This window comes from Myxocyprinus asiaticus, chromosome 32 (assembly GCF_019703515.2).
Source record: "Myxocyprinus asiaticus isolate MX2 ecotype Aquarium Trade chromosome 32, UBuf_Myxa_2, whole genome shotgun sequence".
NCBI lineage: Eukaryota > Metazoa > Chordata > Actinopteri > Cypriniformes > Catostomidae > Myxocyprinus > Myxocyprinus asiaticus.
Window position 1 is genome coordinate 33,187,501 of NC_059375.1, and position 24,534 is coordinate 33,212,034.

General features: G+C 39.9%; 2 protein-coding genes across 2 annotated transcripts in view; one reads left to right on the forward strand and one right to left on the reverse strand.

Moving 5' to 3' along the window:
- LOC127423048 (CDP-diacylglycerol--glycerol-3-phosphate 3-phosphatidyltransferase, mitochondrial-like) overlaps window positions 1–22,956 on the reverse strand; it is a 31,862-nt gene extending 8,906 nt beyond the window's left edge. The window contains exons 1-9 of the mRNA XM_051667050.1: window positions 22,833–22,956; window positions 14,601–14,802; window positions 13,765–13,842; window positions 12,674–12,770; window positions 9,959–10,148; window positions 9,069–9,247; window positions 4,699–5,114; window positions 4,072–4,147; window positions 2,125–2,273 (exon numbers count right to left, since the gene is read on the reverse strand). Coding sequence (XP_051523010.1) covers window positions 2,125–2,273; window positions 4,072–4,147; window positions 4,699–5,114; window positions 9,069–9,247; window positions 9,959–10,148; window positions 12,674–12,770; window positions 13,765–13,842; window positions 14,601–14,802; window positions 22,833–22,948 — 1,503 coding nt within the window. The 5' untranslated portion in view covers window positions 22,949–22,956. The remainder of the gene's footprint in view (window positions 1–2,124; window positions 2,274–4,071; window positions 4,148–4,698; window positions 5,115–9,068; window positions 9,248–9,958; window positions 10,149–12,673; window positions 12,771–13,764; window positions 13,843–14,600; window positions 14,803–22,832) is intronic.
- On the forward strand, window positions 15,394–21,603 carry LOC127423056 (uncharacterized). The gene is made up of 2 exons (XM_051667074.1): window positions 15,394–16,504; window positions 16,788–21,603. Exons 1-2 carry the CDS (start codon window positions 16,057–16,059, stop codon window positions 17,174–17,176), a joined length of 837 nt encoding a protein of 278 aa, XP_051523034.1. The 5' UTR covers window positions 15,394–16,056; the 3' UTR covers window positions 17,177–21,603.
- Window positions 22,957–24,534: the final 1,578 nt, after the last annotated feature.

Genomic DNA, 24,534 nt, shown 5'->3' on the forward strand with positions numbered 1-24,534 from the left:
CCTCACTGCTGCCATCCACCAGGGGAGCAGCCTCGGCCGTCTGCCTCGGGATGGAGGGGTCGCTGCCGGCCGGCGAGAGTCGGAGGAACTGCTGTCGTCCGCCAAGAAAAGGGAGGAGCCGTTCCATCAGCCAGGGGTCAGAGGACTCGCTGCCATCTGCCAGGGGAGGAGTGAGCTGTTATCCGCCAGAGGATGGAGGAGTGGCTGAGGTCCAGGCTATGGCATGTCCGGGGACCGGTGAGCTAGTTTTCTCTCTCCTCTCTCTCTGTCGCTCCGTCTCGCTCTTTCCCTCCCCTCGTCTCTACCGGGGCTCCAGAAAGGCGGGGAAGACCTGCCGGCAGGCGTGGCCGGAAGGGCAACCACCCCCCCTTTCTGGAAGGGAGGGGAGTATGTCATGCCGGGGGTGGAGTGTGACGAGAAGGAGGGTGGGGCCAAGCCGTGAGGACACACACCCGGCCCTGAATCAGGCTAATCAGCTGGGAGGGAGATAAAGACGAGCCGGAGGCACCAGTTCAAGAGAGAGAGAGCCACATGCGGCCGCTGTGTCTATGCGTTTGTTTTTAAGTTTATTTGAGTTAATTTATGTTATTAAAACTTACGTTGACTGTTCAGCTGGTTCCCGCCTCCTCCTTGCCCACCTTACCTGTTACAATAGCACTGCCAATTACTCCGGCTTTATTGTAGCCTATATAAGACATTCCCAGAACCACCAGTTAAGATAAATGGCTTTGGTGTATCCTTTATGTGTAATTCAGTTTGAGGTATGAAAGATAATCTGACTCCATCAGTCTCTGGTAAGAGAAAGGGTATGGTTTTTTTAATATCTGAAGGTGTTTTTAAAGATTTCCAAAAATTAAAGGCTTATAACAAAAAAAAGGGTCAAGAGTTTGGCATCATTAAAACTTTCCTTAATTTTTAATGATATAGATTATGATACATTTTCAGACTCTCAGCCTTTTTTTTTTATTATTTTGCTGATTTGACATTATATACTTTAGGGTGTAAATAAGGTGGCTCTGAAAAACTGCTTTTGTTTTGTTCCCAATCATGCCCCCTGTAACTGAGTAAAATTTTGTGTTGATACAACAAAGCAATTAAAAGTTATAGCATTACAAAAATAATTTATCCTAGTGTCCAAAAACATCTCCAAGTGTCCAAAAGCCTCTCCAAACAAATAAAACATAATAATTGTACATAAGAACTAATTACACATGCAAACACAACAATGACTAAAGGTTTGCATAGCATGCAGACATGATTTTAGTAATCAGATTTCACAGAATATGTTTCATTCTGTGCCATTTGAGTCATCATTGAATCTGTGTCATATATTTGGCACCATCTCCTGGTGGCCAAATGTAATTAGAGTGATTGATCACATGACTCTGTCCAAATATGGAGGACTATCAGCACTGGTTGCAGCAATCTGAACCCAATCACATTGGTTTAGCATTCCATGACGCTACAGCATTTCTGATGACTCATTTGATCGAGGAAAGTGAACTTGTTTGAAGCTAGATAGTAGGATGCCAGAGTGCCAGATGCTGTGTGCACATTGTGCTTTGTGTGGGTATCTAATGATCTATGCATCCGATTACATTGTGTGTGGGCTCGTTTTACGATAATCGCCTCCACTAAGTAATGGTATGTGGTATTTTATGTTCTGTTAATTTTCGTGAAGTTATAAACGAAAATGCAGCATATGTGCATCACCTGTTCACATGCCTATTTGAGGAGTTTGATGTTTTTAGCGATTACAATAAAATGTACAGTGCAAAATTTGCAATAAATTATCAAAAAGGAACACTTCTGATTTGTCTGCAAATTTCAAAGCACTTGTTCAGTTTTGGTCCTAATGCCTACTGTACATGCATTGTAAAGTAGAGCTTCTTAGCTTTAAAACAATACCTACTGTGTTGGTCAAGACTATAGTTACACTATCTAGTTATTAATATGGGTCGGCGGGCCCATTCGAGCTTAAAGGTTTAATTAACATTGTCTGGGATAATTATGCAATAATGACCGGCTGTCTGTACATTATCCCTTTTGTATTAAAAACAACAATTTGCAAATTATTCCAATATCATCATATGACTCACATCGAAACCATAGAGGAAATCTAACCTGTTGCAGTTGGTTCTGGAGTTCTTCATTCTCAGTTACTATGGCAATCTGAGCCTCCAGATCTCTGTGCACAGAGCGATACCCAAAATTCGGGGAGCCAATAAGAGTGAGGCAGGGGCGATCCCTTTCTCCCACATAGTACCACAACCCTGTAAAAATGTAAAATTTGACCTGAAATTGTATTTATCATGAATGAAATGAGCACAGGTGCAAACAGTTTTAAATGACACTTCATAATTCCTGGTAAATTGTCTCTCTTTACTCAAACACCACCTAAAGAACACAATTAGCAAGTCTATAGAGAAGACCATTTCATGAAAAGTCCTTGTGACTCACTACCACATTCTATGTTTGGTTCCTTCCGAAACTGAAAGGTGAGTGCCAGCGTCATCAAACTGTTATAATCCAATTTAGCTATTACAATGTACATCAAATGAGCGTAGTGTCTGTACAGCCCTTAGAGGAAACACCCTTTACATGACATTTTCTTATCAGTTCCACATTCATAGTTTACCACACTCACAAAAAACAGCCAAAAACTAAAAAAGGCACTCCGAGTGCCTTTCAAGAATCACAGCAATGCCAAAATAATACAACAGCTGTCTTGCTTGTGTGATATTGCTAAATATAATTTTAATAAATGAACCACAATCAAACTATGTAATCAAACCATATTTACAGTATGTTCTATTAATAGGCAGCAGGAATTACTTGCCACTTCCAACAACTGGTAACAATAAACATTTTGGCCTCAGGTAACATTCTTACTGCTGGAAGTTGAATATCAAGAAACACAACTGCCAGGAATTCTTAAAAAAAATTAATTCCCGAAGACTTCCTTATACAGAGCTTACTTCAATTAGCCCTTAAATGCGGCTACATATGCCTCTAAGCTTATTTACACCAAATTCAATTTCAAACCATTACAAGCAAGCACATGTCTTCAACCATGGGAGCTGTAATATTTCCCTTCTACTTGGCCAGGTTCTCTATAACGGAGTCATTGATTCTTTTTCTAGCTCAAATGCGGGGACCTCTGCACCCTGTCTGTTCCTACTTCTGCTTCACTGTTTTCAAGAAATGACGGCATGACAAGGCTTTATCTAATAAGTTGGACTTCTCAACGGAAACATGAAATTGAATTCCACTAACTGACGAACCTAAGCCCAGGTTTGTCAAGCTTTCTTGGTTTTCCACTAGGCCTTCACTATTCTGTTCTGTCCTTCCAGGATGGGTGGCTCTGTAAAAGTGTATGAGGCAATAATCCACGAGAGGTCGTGCATTACAGCGATTTTACCTGACTTTATTCAATTACAAACATTTTTATTTTTTGGATAATTATTGGAATAAACAATTCTTGGGCCAAGTAAAGTAGTTAATTATTCTGTACCGTAGGCAGCTTGCAGTTGCCAAGCAGCCCTGCAATTTGCCACATTAAGATAGAATGTGCGGACATGTAAGTGCATTTAGAGTCATTTTACAACTTCATCAGATGCAGCTCATCAGGTTAAATATAAACAATTACATTTCCAGTCAATTAATGCAAGTTGAAACAAACTGAAAATGTGCCATTACAGACACTGGCAGCAGGCTGAGAAATAACACTGAGGTGATGGAGTTGCTTTTGGCTCTGTGGTACATTTGATTAGTCTTAAATAACATACTAAAACAGTAAAGCTGAAATAGCTCAACATTCAACAACAGCCAAAAAATGTGGCCAAAGCATACCTCTGGTTTACAGAGAAAACATCACATGTGTCTGGCAGCCTCTCTGTCCTGAAGCAGCTCAGGAAGTCAAGGGCTTTTCAATCAGAGAGACGGTGCTGGGAGGCCTGCTCTGTGCATTGAATTATGAGCTTTCCTGTTACACCCAAGGTTTGGGGAATTGGGCTGATTGGGAAATTGACACTTTAGTGCTGAAAAAAAGTGCAGAAGATAAACACCTACCTTTAGCATGGAAGGTCCAATCAGGACGGTGGTATTCGTGCAAGTGGACACGACTCTGCTGTCCCAGTTGATACACCTAAAATGGACAGGCTGTTGTGTATTTTACTTTTAAAACCAACAATACAGCTTGTAAAGGTGAAAGCTGAATGATTAAATGAGTAGTTCACCCACAAATGAGAATTCTGTCATCTTTTACCCTCATGTCATTCCAAACCAGTATGACTTTCTTCTGTGCAACAGAAAATGATACATTTTGGTCTGTTCCATAAAGAAACCCATCATATGTCTTAAGAAGACTTGGAATATAGCGCATGAGTCATATGGACACTTTTATAATATTGTGCTTTTGCAACCTTTGAGGATTGTAAGCTCCAGTCCCCGTTAATAAATGCATGAAAAAGAGCAACTAGTACATTCTTCAAAATTGCAAATTCTGTGTTCCACGGAAGAATGAGTGTCATACAGCATTGGAATGACATGAGTGTGAGGAAATAATAACATTTTTAAATTTTTGGGTGAATTATTACTTTGAAGAAATCAATACTTGGAAAAAAAAAATTATGTTTTAACATACAAAAAAAGCACTGATTTGTACTTGATGAACCTTCATTACAAAGAAGTGAACACCTTGTTGTAGAACTGTCGTGCAAGATGAACGTAGGCCTCAGGGATTGCCCCTGCTACTCCTCTGGCCCCAAAAAACCCATTAACTTCTGGTGAGGCCATGAGGATACGGTAGTCTGCTGCAGCACGCAACACCAGCTGCATGTAAGTGCGTGTTAAGTTGAAGTAACCAGACGTCAGGTAGACGGTTGAGTCTCCACCTGCCTCTGCGAGTAGTCGCTTTGTTACTTGCTCATCCAGGTAAATGCCCAGGGGCTTCATTTGCACCAGAGGAAAGATCCAGGTGTCATTTGGCACTGTACCATCGCAGTCTGGAACCTCCGAGCATTCCGCTTCTAGCGTGCTCTGCCGGACACGTGCCGTGTTCACCACGTCCATGATCCATCTCTGTGCTGATGCTGAGAAATCTGCTCTATTACCTGTTTGACCACAAGACCATTTAAGAACACTTAACTCTGTGCTACAATTACAAACATTGGATACATTTTGGCTATGTACAAAAGCTAGTAAACTGGCTTTTAGGCCTGTGGGCAGCATTTTAAGGGATCATAGGTTCATTCCCAATGCAAAAGCAGTACCAAAAGGTACACCATCTTTTGGGCCAATTCTAAGGGGCCATTCAGACCGAACACGTTCTTGCATTAAAAAAGCTAGACGCAGCGTATCGAATAGAACAGACCATTGAAGTTCTTTTAAACTTGACACAGCATCTAAAAAAATGCATCTGAGAAAACAGCAAGACATGGCGCAACTGACAAAGAAGTCCATCTAATGCATGTTTACATACTGTAGAAGAACAATTGAAAAACAGCACTGTGTGTGTCCTTTGTGGAGAATACAATCCCAAAACGTATTGCAACAAGCTTGTGAAAATATTTATCCAAGATAACGGACAAAACAAGAGAAATGCTGATTATAAATATGTCTATTCATTCAATATCCAAAAATAAATGGTACAACCCAATTAAAAATGTACTATTTTACCCAATATTGTTTTTTTTACTTAAGTGTAAATTAGTAACAGCAAGCTGTTGAAATCAATTATGAGTCTCTTATGAGCTTCGCATGAGAAGTGCTATTTGTATTACGCACAGAGTTGTTGCCTGTAGAGCTTTTTTTAAATCAGTCACTTACAGGTGTGAGGTTCTATTTCAGTTAGGATGAGGCCTTAAAAAGCAGCTGTCTATGTAGAAAGCAAGGTAGCTCTCTAGGTTTTGGAATGAGGCTTTACAAACATGTTTCCATCAAAAGCAAAAACATCTCATATCAAAGATAAAAAGAAAATATTCTGAGAAACTGATCTCAACAAGGTGTCCACATTCACACTAATTTGAACAAGTGTGTACATCACCAACGTGAAGTGACACGTAATCCATTCCTCTCCAATCCAGCCCATTCTATCAGGTATTTGCTCATGCAAGACCCTGCAAATGCATGATCAAATCCTCAGAGATGCGGCTCAATAACTGCTGACCGTCTGGAAAGGCGCTCTGTCAAACTCTGGCGCCTCTGCTAGACATAATGTGCCACGGTGAGTCATAGCAAGAGAGATTATCTGTAAATAATGAATTAGCTTCAGGGCAAAACACTGCATGTTGGTAAAGTATGGCAGAAACCTGCTGTTCTACGGTCTCCGCTTATTTGGTTAACAGCAAGAATGTGCACGAATGGAGAGGAAGAGGCTGCTCTGAATATTCTATTTGTCAAATTCAGAGAATAACAAAAAAGTAAGCCTCCACAAATATGTGTGGCCAGCGGAGAACAAACATGCTGCTCTTTGAAGCATGATACAGGGGCTTTCCCCACGGACACAGAGCCAGCCACCCCAAGCCTCTAGGCCTCAGAGGTCAAAACACATCCAGTTAACAGGCCACGGAGTTCAGCGGCTCTTACCGACAGAGTGTGGCATCCAATTACTGGAGATAGAGGGGCAAGACTGTACTGCCGATTCAGCAGATAAGCTCCTCAATGGACTCCAATTATTCTTACTGGAAGATGAGGCTTTTGCCCCATTTCCATACATCTCTTCCCAGGCATTTCATATTAAGCCGATTAGTTGTCTCTACTTGACGCACTGGGTCTGTGTCAACCAGCTGCAGATCACATGACTTTAGTTGTGCTTGTTCTGAACAGTACAGGGTGATGGCAGGAACATTTCTCTGTTCACAAACTGTGCATCATTGGTTTTGTATAATAACTAGAGCTATCAATTTAATGTGTTAATTTTAGTGTAATTAATTATATAAAAATACATAAATTATATAAAATCGATGCAAATAATCATGCCCCCTGACCCATACATAAATTCTGTAAGAATTGGAGCAATTAAGTACATGTATCACGTTTGTTTTTTATGAGCTGCGGCAGCAGGGGGCAGTCTGCGTGTTTCAAACAAACTCAACAAACAGTACGAGAGCCAGAAGGCAATCTTGACAGCTAGACAAAGCACAACTGAATGCAGGGATCTCCAGATGCGATTTTCAAAGTTTTAACTTGACACAGTGTCCTAAAAATGCAGGGTTTAGGATGTTGAAAACCAGTGAGACTGTTCAAAAGCAAAATATTTTAGTATATATGAATTATTATACATAATATTTTAATAATTATTTTCTTTATGTATTATTTATATTGAATTATCTTTATTTGAGGGCCTTTCTCAGCAAATACTGAAACAAGCAATTAATTGAGGTTAATTCGATTAAACATTTTCAACGAATGACAGCTGCATTATTCTGGCAATGGACATAAACGCTTTTATTTCTCACCTGCATCCTCTCAGCTGCTCAAACCCTTATCTCCACTCACACACTCTTCGGTAGCACAGCACTGGACTTGCCAGAAACAGCAAAGACTGTTGATGCTCCATGGCATATGTTCAGTCATTTACATATGGTACTCATTCACCCGCAGATTAGTGAGTAGTCGTGCAAACCCTAATTCATATGCGGTCGCAAAGAGAAATGTCACCCTGACTCAAGTGCATGTGCTTTTTAGTCTTGGATTTTTTTTCAACACTCTGATTTTTCCTCCTTTAACCGTCATAGTTAACTACTCTTGTTTTTGGCTATCAGTCCATCATTTCCTGTTGACCTCATTGTCTTGATGGACTGTAGCAAGGTCCAAATAGCTCCTTCCCGAACCTATCATCCTCCCGCATCTCTCCTTTCCTCCCTCCCAGCACAGATCATTTACCACCAGCAAGGTGACATCATTGCACTATTTCTGGGATCTGTGACAAACTATGGCCCTGCTCCACCACAATTATGTCATCGAACAGCACGGCGGCGCTTGTGTTACGGATATGGACTCGGGCTGAATGAGCATAATCACTCATTCACTCGGAGACCAACTGGACTGAAAGATACACCAGTCACTTTTGAAGCTGAGCATCGCAAGAGCACCAAGACCTGGATCTCACAAAGACTTTGAAGTTCCTGTTATTCAACATGTAACCACAATGCCAGTATTACAAGAAAATGAGTAGTGTTGGACTTACCATCATCACTTCTGATTCATTTAGAGTTAGAATTGGGGGAAACCATGACAATCTCTAAAAACACTGCTTCATAACTCTTATCAGGAATACTTCGATAGTGAAGAGATCATTATCCAAAAATGCTGACAAAGTTGCTGCTCACTTGCATTACGACTGTCTTCCTTTACCAAAATAATGATGCTGTTAATATCTAAAGGACAAATCCCTTTCGAAACTCATGTGCAAATTCACTAAATAGTTGCAGCACTTCAGGGTTAAGGCATTCCCCATCAATGTTTTAAAAAGAAAACAATGTCTGTGTATCTCTATTTAAAGGAATATTGTGGGTTCAATACAAGTTGAGCTCAATCGACAACATTTGTGGCATAATGTTGAAAAAAATTATTTTGACTTGTCCCTCCTTTACTTTACTAAAAGGCCAAAATCAAGGTTATAGTGAGGCACTTACAATGGAAGTGAACAGGGCCAATTTTTTGAGGGTATATAGGCAGAAATGTGAAGCTAATTATTTTATAAAAGCACTTATATTAATTCTCCTGTTTAAACTTGTGTATTGTTTGAGCTAAGTTGTTAAAATTTTGTTTTTACGGTTGTTTTAGGTTTTACAGCGTTACATCTCAAGGAGAAGTTGTAAAATTCAATAAACAGCAACTTTTCACAGAAAAGGTAGTAAGTGATTTTATCACACTAAAATCATGTTAAAATGCATAATGTTTATGTCTTGTGGCTTTTGGTGAGTTTTTTTACATTTATGGATTGGCCCCATTAACTTTCATTGTAAATATTTTTTTAAAGAAAAGGAGCGGTAATCAACATTATGCGTTTTTGAAAGTAGCTTCTATTTTTCCAAAAGTTCCAGTCATTTAAAACCACTTGCCTTTGTAGGGATGCACCATCCCCTCCATCATGTGCACACTGTTGTCAGGCTGGAGCTGCAGTGACACATCTCCCACGGCTCCCACCAGTTCAGCAAAGAAATCAGCTACCTCCCGGCAGTCCTCCAAAAGTACATAACGATCCTGACGATTGGTGAAATAGGAGTCGCTCAGATTGGCCCTGTAAGAGATGATATCACACTCAAACACTGCAAAAAATGATTTTCAAGACAAAGTATTTTTGTCTTGTTTTCCTGTAAAATTATCCAAAACATTCTTAAAACATGATTTATTTACTTGTCAAGCAAAGTGGGATATTAAGTCTTGTTTTAAGAAAAATCTGACACAATTTTGTGAACTTTAGAATTAAATCAAGAAGAAGAAAAATCTCCCAATGGGGTAAGCAAAATAAACTTAATTCATAGGGGAAACAAGTTTATTTTGCTTACCCTATTGGCAAATGTTTTTCTTGTTTTAAGTCTAAAGTTCACTACATTTGATTAGATTTCTTTCAAAACAAGACTTAAAATCTTATGCCAGTTTGCTGATCAAGTAAATAAATCACATTTTAAGAATGTTTATATATTTTTACTGGAAAGCAAGACAAAAATACTTGTCTTGAAAATCTTTTTTTTTTTTTTTTTTGCAGTGAAGTCAACAGATATATCTTCCTTCAATGAGTGGAAGTTGTTTGCATAGGTTCCACAAAGTCTAAAAACAAGCCATGGACAGTAAAATCAATTCTATAATGTGCTTGTGGGAATATTAGTACAGATAATCAACTGTCAGTAGAGCTTATCTACAATGAAACATGATTGCTGATACTTGGAAAAGTTGGTATCGCAAGCATATTTTTGTCAACTAACCTTAAAGTGATCATATGCATACATACCCACTTATGATGAGACTGTTGTCAAAAAGGTACGCCTTGATGTGCTGTACTCCAATGGTTTCGTTAAAGCGCTCAGGGACCAGAAGGCGCAATAGACCCCGCAGGTCTGGAGTGTGGTACAGGGACACTCTCATCTGCTCTGGGAAACGCTGAAGTAGGGGCAGTAACATTGTGCGCGAATTGTGCTTACCTGCAAATATATGCAATAATTAGGGAAATGAGAATCAATGCAAAGTACAACTAAACTGATGGAGGTCGCCAAGTCCATGTTACTAGAAGGTGTTTCTACTTGATTGCAGTATCCAACTGTATCAGGTGCTGGATCACCATCAGCAATAGTCATTTGCAGTGTTTCCAAAACAGCCGCTTTTCCACTATCAGGCCAGTGCGAGTCAGGGCTATCAACTGTTTAGCCCAGGCCAATAGCCTCGGACCTCGAGCCGCAAGACCAAAATTTATCTGAATTCCCAGCATCGGGCCAATAGCTATAGTTTTAGTGTTGCCCTAAAACCTGGCCCTAATATGCCGCCTTGGTGCCAACGTCACACACCCATTTCATAAGCATGAGGGAAACTCAGAGGTATCAGACTCTGGACTAGAGACTAGCTAGCCCTCAAAATGAGAAAGGATTTGTACTGTGTCTGCAAAAAGTCCCTGTACCATTGTGTACTGGATTCACAATATGACAAGCTCAGCGACAATATACTTAATCACGTATTCGTTACCACAGATGCCGCAGGCTTGAGGTTGCACATTTTCACAGGGGTAATTAGCGAGCCAAAGACCACTGGCCTCAAGGAAGCCCAGAGGAGGCACGATGAAGCTCCGGAAGTGACAGTGGGAATGCAACTGGCCCTGACATGTACTAGCTGGCCCTCATTTGGCCCGATAGTGGAAACGTGGCTACTCGCGCCAAATGATAGTGTGCTAGTGCGTGCCAGGGCCAGTTGCGTTCCCACTGTCACTTCTGGGGCGTCACTGTGCCCCCTTGGGGGTTCCTTGGGACCAGCAGCTAATCTCCTTTGGCCCGCCGATTACCCTTGGGCCAAAGAAGGCCAACTGGGGATTGTGGCGGGTCAAAGGCGGAGTTTTGCTGAGTCAGGTCTCGCTTTCCACCAAGCAAAAACCAAAATAAGCAAACAAACGGCAGCTTCACTCTCCATGTTCATTTCAAGGACTAGCTAGTCTCCAGAGTCTGATACCTCAACTTGAGCTTCCCTCTTGCTTGTGAAATGGGCAGGGTGTGTGACGTTGGCACCAGGGCGGGTTTTAGTGCAACGCTAAGGGTCTATTGGCCTGATGGTGGGAATGCAGATTGATTTTGGTCTCGCAGCTCTATTGGCCCTGGCTGAACAGTTGATAGCGTGGGCAGAAATCATCTTTACTGAGAGAACCTCCGCGCTTTTATCGTGGGTGAGAGTGTAACGGCCAACTAGCGTGTTACAACAGTAAGACAATGTTCGCAGATACCATACAAATGAATGGAGAGACCCGTAAACTGATCTCTTACAAAAGCAGTTCCATGGACATCCAATCAAAGAAAATGTCCTTATGTCTCCTCGCCAGTGTACTGCCCATAGAATATCTATGGGACCACCGCATTATGCATTGCTACTGAATGCTAACCTTGATAGAAGGGCTCTGGCCCTGGCTTGCACTGGCCTGACAGTAGAAATGTGGCTAATGCGTCATGTCACTTTGCATTAAGTTGAGCTATGCTCAGCATTGCTCATATTGCCAAATAAATCACCAACTTTAACTGAAAATGAATGACTTAAGGTTACTTTATCAATCCAAATCACTGTCAGCGTGAACACCCCATCATAAATAAAAACACTAAAAGTTCACGTTCAGAAGCAAGTAGGAACTGAACCACTCAAATCAAGGAAGATCTATGATGATGGAAGATTTAATCTATTATGAAATACGACGCCTCAGTTAACATGACATATCAGATTTGAATTCTTACAATATCATTAGATGAGTTTTAAAATACATTTTTAGTAGGATCAATGGCGTCAATGAAATGACTAACAATTCCTGTTATGTAGTTTTCTAGGTAAAAGAAAAAAACAGGGAGGAGGTCTGAACTCTACCCTACAATTTCCAAAACTGGAAATCCTCCAAAATTACACCCATGCTCTTCACAAAAGATATCACAAAAGACATGTCTTTTGTATGTTAGTCACTCTTCAGAGACGGAAGCAGAGACTAGCAGGGGTTTTCCTGTAGGCATTATTTCCTTCTGATAGTTTCACTGGAATATGATTAAAAAGATCAAGCTATGAATTTACATTATTATCACACACATTACTTTTTCAACACAAACAGAATTCAAGTTCAGAAGGAAGTAAAAAAGACACAGTGAGAGATGGGGAATGTGTGTGGATGTGTGAGAAAAAGTGAGTGTGAATGAGACCGTGGCCCTGTTTACATCTGCACTTAAGGATTGTCAAGGCTGATCCAATCATGAGTGGAAACATTTTCTCATCAGGAAATAATCATATACAGATTAGTGTGTTCACTACAATTCCAATGTGGTCACATGCCTTTTTGACCACTTCCAAATGTGGCTTGAGTGATCTGAACACAAAACATTTTGAACTATGTTTACACCTGTATTTAGCGCTGTCCACTTATGATCGAATTGCCCAAGATGGACCTTTATACCAGATGTAAACAGGACCTGTAAGACTGAAACAGAGAGAGACAGACCTCTTGAACCTCTGGTATAATCCAGCAGAAAAGAAACTTTGAGATCAGGTGCATCCTCTCCCTGCGAACGCTCTAATGCCTCTTCCATGCAATCAACCTTCAAAAGAAATGAGCCGGTCACTGAAAGAGCGTAATGACGTTTGCCTCTTATTACTGAGGTTAGACAAACTAGAAGCTACATATAGCCCTATACAGTAGGCATGGGTTCTAAATAGTAGTTCTGATAGGAAGTCAAAGCAATGCCAATTATTTGCAGTCCCACTGCAATGTTTGAAAGTCAATGGGGTCCAAAACTTCCAAGCTCCAAAAAGGACATATGGATTACCTAATACGTCCTTTTTGGAGCTTGAAAGCATTGGACCCCATTGACTTGCATTGTATGGATATATTCACGTCATATCCTCATAAAAATATCTTCATGTTCCGCAGAAGAAAGAAATTCACATGAGTTTGAGACAGCATAAGGGTGAGTAAATGTTGAGAGAATTAGCATTTTATATATATATAATTCCATCTACTTGAACTTCAGACCTTGATTGGGAACCTTACGGTTTGTCCAGATGGTTTTGCATGTTAATGTGAACAAGGAAATGACAGCATATTGTACACTGAGGTGGCAATTCAAATAAATTTTGTATTTACATTTTGCAATCTAGATTTATATATTTTCTTGAGCCATTTTATCATCCAGCAGGTGAAAATTGTCATTTTGATTGCTTAAAGTAATAGCACACCTCTCCTCAACAAGCTGCACAATTTGAAGTATCATTAAAGTCCATACTTGGGGTTAGGAGTTTGCTCAAATCTCTAACCCCAAGTTTGAGCAATAGCAATGGTTATGCTTGCCTCAAGAAGAACCAATAACCCCAGGATCAATCATAAATCTTGCTTATGATCATTGTGTGAAAACCCTCTTTACCTTAGAGGAGTTAAAACAGATCACTTAAGATATGCTCAACCTCCAATCAGCAATAATCTGAGCAGCTTCCTCTCTATGTACTGTATCAGTCAGATACAACAGCCAAAAAAACTTGTTCCTTTTTTGTTTTTTAGTGCTAGTGACAGTAAACATATACAAACTGGCAACATACAAGATCTTGCTCTAGAGGTCCTGTACCAAGGTAAAGAGATGCCATCACCACACGGCTCTTGGCCGTTTTGATTAGAGCCTAGGCAAATAAAGAGAACAATAAAGTGAGTGAGATATTGCCTTTTTACAAGCTGTTTTACAGACAATAAAAAGAAGTCTACACATAAACACACCTAGACTTTCTTCTGAAATGGTTTGTTATTTTAAGACTTTAAGATCTTACGGGTGATAAAAAGTTAAAAAAAAAAAAAAAATTAAAAAATATATTTTTGAAATTATGGTTGATTATATATATACACATTTTTATGAAAAACTGTTGGATAAACTGAAAAAAAAAGTTCCTTTTTCACTTGAAACAAAAGTAATGGTATAGAGGCAATGGTATATGGTTCATACATTTACCGGTATTTTGTTTTAACGGGTATATCGGTAAACTCTAATCTCACAAAAATAAATAAATAAATAAATAAATAAATACCTGGAGATAAATTATGTTGTTTCAACTTTGGTGACAGCACCAAATTTGTTGGTTAATAAAACATTATTTTCTCATAAGCATCATAAAACCTGTAGCCTACTGCTGTATATATAATTTACAAGACTATATTAAATTAATATAAAGGCACTAAAGCAAGTGAGATAAGATCTGCTGGTCACAAGTGTAGAACAATACTGTTCCAGTAAATGATACAGACAGTAATGTGTTGGCACAAGTTTTTTTTTAACCACCACAGTCATATTTATAGTGTTCTTTGAAGGTGCAATTACTTGGCTTTCACCCAGTATTTATGGCTTACGAAAAGTGTAATTAATTAATCTCAAGATAAACACACACACCTTCATAGTCTGATAAAACTCATCAGGTGAGTACAGGATGTGAATGTGGCCCCCCGGGACCCTGAAAGCGGGTACATGATCAGCCATCCAGTGGAACCGAGAGTGGAGGCCCTCAGATCCAGTGAAGCCTGGAGGCCTGGAGGAGGCCACGGGGGCTGGGTCAGCCTCTGCCAGAAGAGGGGCCAAGAGCAGCACAGTGGACCTACAGGATGACAGAAAGAAAGAGAAGGAGGGGAAGGATGGAGAAATCTTTTTAATCCATTTCCAAGAATGAGACTGGCAGTATTGTGATTTATGTTAAATCAGTGACAAAATGGCCGCAGCGTGAGTGTGCGTAGCACAGGCCGGTCTGCTTGCTAATAGCTCTACAAACTTTTTTGCTTTACAAATCATCCTAATAGTGTGACTTTTATATGCATGACTTGTCATAGTTTTAAACAAGTCTAGTGTATATTTATATTTACTTGGAACAACGACTGGACAACACCGATCGGCTTAACAATGGCATTGGATCAACAAAATCAGATCTCCCTACAAACTTTATGGCATACAACAGATCAAGACTGATATGCTCACTCATCTTGATTCAAAGGTTGATCCTATTCAAACAAAACTTTTTTTGTTTACTGTCTTGAACTTGTGCTGTTTGTTTACTGTCTTGAACTCACGTGGGTTGGTGTGTGTGTGTGTGTGTGTGTGTGTGTGTGTGTGTGTGTGCTATATTGTTTTGACTTGTCCCAGGGTATTCACTGCTAGATTTAGCGTTGGTTGTCCAGTGTGTGTAAAACTATCATGGTTTTTAGTGTCTATAAACAGTGCTTCACTTGTTTTAGAGTATTATTTATTGCTAAAGTGCAGCATAATTTATTTGCGGTGTACGGAAGTCGCATTTATTCCTGCACTTGTCACCTCACACGACCCTCAGTTTCGGTTGACCACGTGACTAGCTTTGTTGTGCTAAGTAGCATTAAGTCGTGTCCTGCTTTTTTCATTGAACGGCTTGTTATCATCATGTATATATTTGACTTGAATGCTGACGTGGAAACGGCAGAGGAAGTGGTAGCCCTCGTGTGAAGACCTACTTGTGTAAAGACCAGCGAGTCTACCTGTGCGAGTCCACCGAGCAAGGACACTGACAAGGCGCCACTCACCATAGCACTTAAGTATCTTGTTATTGTATCTCTTTTCTTATTTTCCTTCTATATACTAACATGTCTACTTCACGAATAACACATGCCTTCAAGCACATCCCTGTTTTCTGTTACAGACCGTTTACACGATATCGATGCATGACCAAATGCAACCCACACAACCTACGGCCACTTTGCACTTCAGCACCTGCTCTGCTCTCCTTCTCAGTGGGACTCTGGAACTGCCAGTCAGCTGTGAACAAAGCTGACTTCATTCCAGCCTTTGCCACGCAGTCCACCCTCAGCATCCTGGCACTGACAGAAACATGGATACATCTAGAGGATACAGCAACACCTGCTGCTCTCTCCAACAACTTCTCCTTCTCCTTCTCACACCCCTTGACACACCGGTAGGGGTGGGGGAACAGGTTTGCTCATTCATAACAACTGGACTTTTTCCATCACACTCTTCACTATGTAATAATACTAGTTTTGAATTCCATGCAATTACTACAATGCAACCCACAAAAATACATGTTGTTGTCATCTATCGCCCTCCAGGTCAGCTGACAAACTATCTTGAGGAGTTGGATGTCCTGCTGTCCTCCTTGCCGGAGGATGGTAGGCCACTTGTGGTTCTTGGTGATTTCAACATACACCAAGACAAGCCCCAGGCTACTGAACTGAATACTCTCCTGGCCTCATTTGACTTGGAAAGACTACACACCACAGCAACTCACAGATCAGGCAACAAGCTGGACCTCATTTTTACACGTAACTGTACCAACTCAAATATTCTTGTTACTCCTTTACATGTCTCTGATCACTGCTTTGTTCAATTCAACATGACCCTCCCATCTACATTAAAACAGTCTCCACATTTGGTTTCCTTTCGCCGTAACCTCCATTCTCTTTCACCCTCACGCCTTTCCACTGCTATCTCTACCTCTCTTCCTACACTAAATGTATTTACCATGCTTGATGTAAACACTGCCACAGACACACTAAGCTCTACTTTAACAACCTGTCTAGACAACATCTGTCCTATCTCCTCTAGGCCAGCACGTGCTACACCACCCAGCCCCTGGCTGTCTGATGTCCTTCGTGAACATCGGACTGAGATGGCAGAAATCTAAAGATCCAGCAGATCTAGGTAAATATCAGTCCCTGCTTGCAACTTTTTCAGATAACTTTAAATCTGCAAAAACCTCCTATTACCAGAACAAGATCAACAGCACCACAGACACTCGCAGCTTGTTTAGAACATTCAAAACACTTCTCTGCCCTCCCCCTCCACCACCTGACACATCACTCACAGCAGATGTTTTCGCCACATTTTTTACTAATAAGGTTACAACCATCAGCAATACATTCTCAGCACCACACCGTCAAACACCCATCTCCTGTATGCAACTCTTCTGTCTCTATGTTCTCTCCTCTGACTGACACTGAGGTATCTAAACTCCTCCTCTCCAGCCACCCCACCACCTGTTCCCTTGACCCCATTCCTTCTCACCTTCTCCAGGCCATCTCTCCGTCCATCCTACCTGCACTCACACACATAATTAACACATCTCTACTTACAGGCACTTTTCCCACTACATTTAAGCAGGCTCGAGTAACCCCGCTGCTGAAGAAACCCACACTTAACCCAACACAAATAGAACACTACAGACCAGTCTCTCTCATCCCAGTCATGGCAAAAACACTTGAAAGGGCAGTTTTCAATCATATCTCTCACAGAAAAACTGCTGGATGACAATTAGTCAGGCTTCAAAAGTGGACACTCCACTGTGACTGCCCTGCTGTCTGTCACTGAGTCGCTGAGACAGGCGAAAGCTGAATCCAGATCATCCGTCCTGATTCTGCTGGACCTTTCTGCAGCCTTTGACACAGTCAACCATCAGATCTTACTCTCTACCCTCTCCACGCTGGGCATCACAGGAACTGTGTTTGACTTGTTTAACTCCTATCTCTCAGGTAGGTCCTTCAAGGTGTCTTTCCAGTCCAACGACACCACAGTGACTGCTCGCATTTCTGCCAGCCTGGCAGACATCTCGGCCTAGATGAAGGAACACCACCTGCAACTCAACCCAGCCAAGACTTAACTCTTTGTCTTTCCAGCCAACCCTGCTGTTGAACACAACATTAACGTGTAGCTGGGTGCAACTAAAGTAACGCCTTCCAAATCGGTCAGAAATCTAGGGGTAACCATCGACAAGACTACATTTCACAGACCACATCTCAAAGACCACAAGATCATGTAGATTTACACTCTACAATATCAGGAAGATAAGACCCTTCCTTTCTGAACATGCCACACAACTGCTTGTCCAGTCACTTGTCATAACTAGACTGGACTACTGTAACGCTCTCATTACAGGCCTACCTGCATGTGCAATTAGACCCCTGCAAATGATCCAGAATGCAGCAGCACGTCTGGTCTTTAATGAACCAAAGAGAGCACGTTACACCACTCCTTGTCTCTCTCCACTGGCTGCCGGTTGATGCACATATCAAATTCAAGGCTCTGATGCTGGCATACAGAACAGTCACTGGGTCTGCTCCAGCATACCTAAAATCATTTATGCAGAGCTGCGCGACCACTAGAAGCCTGTGGTCAGCTAAGGAACGTCGCCTTGTTGTACCAACACAAAGAGGCACCAAAACACTTTCCCAGACTTTCAGCTTCATCATACCACATTGGTGGAACGACCTTCCCAACTCCATCCGTGAAGCTGACTCACTCTCTGTCTTCAAAAAACGACTAAAAACAACATCTTTTCCATGAGCACTTAACCAGTCATAAAAAAAAAAAAATTTTCTTTTAAATTCCTGTTGCACTTTATTCTGTTTTGAATACTATTCTGATGCTAGTGAAACTTTGTAATACGGCATTTTTCACACCACTGTCTCCTTAAGATGATTCACTTATATTTTCCTCTTTTGTAAGTCGCTTTGGATAAAAGCGTCTGCCAAATGAATAAATGTAAATGTAAACGTAAATGTAAGAGGAGATGTTGTTTTGATAAAGTTAAACAGAGACTCCGTGAACTTAATCTAAAATACTCTCTCCTGTATCTGTGTACACTTAGTGTCATTGTTGATAGCAAGCCCCAACTGTTTACCTGTCACAAAGCCGCTGAAACTGCCTTCATGTCTCCCATGGATTCTCAGAACAGTTTATTTGTTTAGTTGAAGTTTAGTTGAAGTATATAAGCCGGGACACTACTGTATCTCCGGCTTTTCGTATTCCGGTCACCTAAATGTAATCTTTAATTAAAAAAAAAATTTTTTTTGCTGGCGTGTCTTTTAGTTATTTGCCACAAATTGATTTGTTTGTCTGTATCTGATTGTCATACAAATGTACTGTTGTATTGCCAGCTGTTCTCAGTTGTTTTTGCAAAATTGTCGCTGGTTTTATTTTGTTGAGCTGCTGTCACTGTTCCTATTTCTGATGCAGACCAATATTTGTGTGGACTATTAACGGTTTCTGCTTATATTGACTTAATTTGGCCTTCTCGCGGAGATGCCTTGGCTTAGGATGGCTGGGGCTGCTGGGCCAGATTTAATGTTTTTTTTTTTTTTGTGCTCTTGTTTGTTCTGGTATATTTGTTTTGTGTGTTTGTTTTGTTGTTATATTACTACAACCCCTTACAACCCTCTTAGTTTTTTGGATTTGCCTAGCTTTTAATTTATCACTTAATAGTGTAGCTATCTAAATATCTATGGTGTTGATGTCAAAGCGTAATTAGCTAGCAAAGTGGATTTACAGGTTATAGAGTTGTCAAAAGTTATCATGAGTATTTTAAAGTGTTCAGGGGATGTCAAAACAACTGAAGCAGAGGGGGAAAATGTTTCCATTCATAAATACACAAGCTCCTACCTTCACGCTGTGGGCATACTGATGTGCCTCTGTACTCTGTACGACACCTCTAGCTGGCCATCTTTTCGTGTCATTCCAATATGATCACACGGGAAGTTGGCATGCTGTTTCCGAAAGTTCCGTTACATAGGATCGGCAACAGTATGCCAACTCACTGACATGCCCTATCTCCCATCGGACATATTTGGAACAGCTCAATAACCATTACTTTCCCTCGTGGCTCGACTGGTAGCATGTTGCGTCAGTTGCATGGGAGACCACAGTTCAATCCCCAATTAAACGAGGAAGTAATCACGTTTGTATAAATAATCACGAGCATAATAAGGAGGCATTTTTGTCCCTAACATTGCATTTTTCTCTAGTAATGCTTAGGGTTAGATTTGGGTTTTGGTTGGAGGGTAGATTAAATAAAATAAGCATTTCTCTTCACTGTTTTACACCCTGTTCAGCTGAAAACAATTATTTTTACAACTGGCTTCTGGCAAACTCTCCTGGATATAAATGGATGTCACACTTGTTTATATGCTCTGAAACACTTAACACTTTAGCCTCTGGAGGCAGTGTTTTCAAATTCGGTCAACGTATACCGATTTCGGCTAAACAAAAATCGTCACACACTTGCCGATTTTTATGTGAGATCCGGCTGGTCATTCACCCATTGTGTTTTTGTTCAGATAAGTAGATTTTTTGAGCATTAAATAGGGTACAACGGGTACAACGATATTTATACATACTCACATATACATGTGAAATGGTATGTTTTATTTTATATTATGTTTACAACTATTTTAATCACATTTAAGCCTCTAAAAATGTAGGGTGAAAAATTTATTTTAAAAAGTACAATTGTAATTTTCTTTAATGTTATGAACTTGCATGTGTAATAATACGAGCTGTCGCTGTTGGAAATTTCATGTCAACTACACATTTTAACACAAATTATTACATTGAAACCTAAAAATTGAGCAGAATTACATGTGTAACAATTAAAAGCTTGTATTATGAAAAAAAATGCAGTGTGTCAGAGCTGTCTGAATGTGATCTGCCAGGTCCAGTTTTTATGGAAAAAAACGTTTAGAGTGACAGAAAAAACACCTCATGAGCATTTTCATGTAGTAAAGTGGTGCTGTAGAATCACACAATCAACTCTTATTTCTTACAATGATAGTTTCAATAACACTTCTTTTTCGCACAGTACCTTTTCCTTCACTAAAATAACACCTACAGAATTTATGAATGCTATCAAACAACTAAGTCTGAGCAGTGGCGCTGGACCAGATGATCATAAAATTTTATTAAAACATTTAACATGGAATCCAGAAAAAATAAAACGGAAAATGCATAATTTGTATCTGTAAGACTTTATGCAGTTCTTTTAATGAAGTCATTTTCTGTGTAATTTCATCAAAAAATCTGAGGCTTTTTATTTGTTGACTATAGTATCGATTTAGTAGAAAATGTGAATGTTGCAATGCAGTTGCTAAGTTGTTCTGAGTGTTTTTAGCACATTGCTATGCAGTTGCTAGGATGTTTCTGTGTGGTTGCTTACTGCCCCAATTCAAAAGAGCCATGATATTCTGGTCTGTAGATTTGGATGGGGTCCCTCCTTAAATTAAATTCATAATTCCTTCACCTGTTTTACTGTTCACCAAATGAAACTTTAAGTCCTATCACTTAGAAAAATAATAGCGCACCTCTCCTCAACAACGCCTGATGATTTGAGGTATCATTGATGTCTGTACCACAAATGGTGTGGGATGAAGTTTAATACTTACGGTTATGGACTTGAATAATACCCTAAGTATGAGCAAAAGCAATAGTGCCTGCAAATAATAATTTCAAACTACTCAGCAGCACTCTTGACTAGAACCCTAAACAGTTTATAAAGTCCTTCTCTAAAGGCAATAGTATTCTGAAGACACAAAGGCATTTATATGGTCTGTATGACACAGCATGCAGTCGAAAACCATGCAACCCTTCACTCAGATCTACTGCCAAACACCAAGGTCACGCTGAGTTCTCCACAACCCAGACAGTGTTTGTCTCCACTGAATCCAGAGTCTCACCACACATTAGGCTACAGTAGATCTCACATAACTCCTGAGAATCAAAAGGAAAAGTGGAGCCTCTGAGATTATCATCCAGGCTGAATGCAATGTAAAAAAATGCAAAAGGCCAATGGTGGGTGAACCACTGACTGCAAATCTCTACAAGTTATCTGCGTCTCTCACACATATAAAAACAAGTCCTATGTTTCAAAAACCTCAAAGAGGTCAAGCCTGACATAACATGTGGTATTTGTTTAAAAAAACAAACAAACAAACAAACAAACAAACAAACAAACAAGAAAAGCCCTGCAAGCATTGCATAAGCAGCCCAGAAGGTGATTTGACTAAAGACACCTCTTCAGAAGACTACTGACTGTCCTCTGAATGGTGTGATTTGAATGGCTGCTTTGCAAACCACTCATTTTAAGTGTTTTTGAATGAACCGCCTACATTGCAATGCAATCTGATTACAGTATTCAAGCAAGCCTTTTTAATTGTTAAAAGTAAGGACAATAATGTGCTGGGCTTTCTGAATATCGGATCAAATAAAGGTTAACATTACTTGGGCTATAAAATTCTATTAGAGGTTGTTTATGTCCTTGCTCAGCATAGCGCTTAATATCGATGAAATAAAACATTTAAAGACGCATTTAATTGCTAACATGAACAAATTTCCTCACTCACATCTGATTAAATTCATAATAATCATGAAGTGGGTGTGTAACTGCCAGATCAGACAACATCTCTTGATTGAGAGAGAGAGAGAGAGAGAGAGAGAGAGAGAGAGAGAGAGAGAGAGAGATATGACAACAATATCTGATCATATGTTTAGTGGCTGTATCCATCATCACACTAACCCATGGGAAGTATGACAGATGACAGTTAATTAAGACAGACAGAAGATATGTGGAGCTTACTGGAAATACGCCAGTGAATATCATCAGAGGTAAAGCAGCGATCATTTCATCATTACTTTTTTTTTTTTTTTTTTTCAAACTTTACAACACATATTCTCAAAGTAGTTTGTTATTCAACACATGAACGCAAGATCTCTTCCGTTCACAACCGCGAGATACGTTAGCCAAACACGCATGCATTTAACATAACTCGATTTCTATCGACTATTTTTATGTGATGAAACTGTGATTAAAGCATCGCCATCACTAACCCTCTCCTCTGATCATGTGTCTTGAAGAATCTGTCTGAAATCCTCGTGAAAACCCAGGAAAGCGCAGGAGTGTACACGGAGAACACAAGTCTTTTCCATGTCAGGGGCGCCGCCATGTTGTACAGGAATTTGAATATGAAAACTTTATTTAAATGTACACTCAGTATTTATTCTCTCTCTCTCGCTCTCTCAGTAGTTGACCCAAAAATGACAGTTCTCTCATCATTCACTCACCCTCATGACGTCCAAGATGTGTGTGACTTTCTTTCTGTCTCTGAACACAAACAAAGATTTTAAGAATATCTCAGTTCTGTAGGTCTATACAATTCAAGTGAATGGTGGCCAGAACTTAAAAGTCCAAAAAGCACATAAAAGCAGCATAAAAGTAATCCATATGACTCCAGTGGTTAAATCCATATCTTTAGAAGTGACTTGATAGGTGTGGGTGAGAGACAGATCAATATTTAAGTCTTTTTTTTACTATAAATCTCCACTTTCCCTTACACTTCCATATTCTTATTCTTTTGTTTTTGGCGATTTGTATTAAACGTGCATATCGCCACCTACTGTGCAGGAAGGATAATTTATAGTAAAAGAGGGCTTAAATATTGATCTGTTTCTCACCCACACCTATCATATTGCTTGTGAAGATATAGATTTAACCACTGGTGTCGTATGGATTACTTATATACTGCCTTTATGTGCTTTTTTGAACTTCGAAGTTCTGGTCACCATTTAGTTGCATTGTATGGACCTACAGAGCTGAAATATTCTTCTAAAAATCTTCGTAAAGTCATACACATCTGGGATGGCATGAGGGTGAGTAAATAATGAGAGATTTTTTTTGGGGGGGGGAACTGTTCTTTTAAAAAAGTGTTATTTTTAACGAAAGGAATAGTAATTCTGAAACATATATAAAACCATGTCCACTCTCATGAGATGAAGACTCTATAACTTCAGCTTTATAAAAGCTGTTTTTTTGTACATGGAGAGGGTCCCCTTATGGGGGCTGCCATGTTAGAATCGCATGACCAGTTGAATACTACTCGCTCTATTTCAGTAACCACTCTTTTATTGGACACTTTCCCTCGTGGATTAAATTAATCATGGCTTACTGTGAATAGTGAATTTATACAATTGCCTCTGTAACTGAAAACCATTGATTTTAAATGATGCTGCATCCATGCCACTAGGTGTCAGTGTAAGTCAAAGATGACAAACAAAAAAGTGACTTATTAGAATGTGACAGGAGCGCTTGATGTGTGTTGCTCGTCTTGTTTTGCGCACTTTCTAGTCTTCAACTGATATTAGTGCTTTTATCTCTTCCTTTTAAATTTATACCCTATTTACACAGCGTTGGTAGAACTATACAACACATCCTAGACTCACTTGCTCCCTAAATATCCAAAGCATTGGGTTTAACAATGCAAAAACATCCCAATGATGTCTTTTGGAGTGTAGGATGGTCTACTGCTGTCATCCTCCAATGTTGCCTTTATTTTTTTATTTCCAAAGGCGATGTTTCATAAGCCATGCTGAAGCCGTGATCTGCGTGTCTGTTTACTATGCACCGCTAAGAAAGAGAGAATGCTCTCTGACAAGAAAGGAGAGTAAAATGTGTTTATTATTTTGCCAAGATGAAACAAGATGCCATTTTAATGCAAAGAAAGTTGAAGCAGCATTTTCCCGGCAGCTTTCTCCT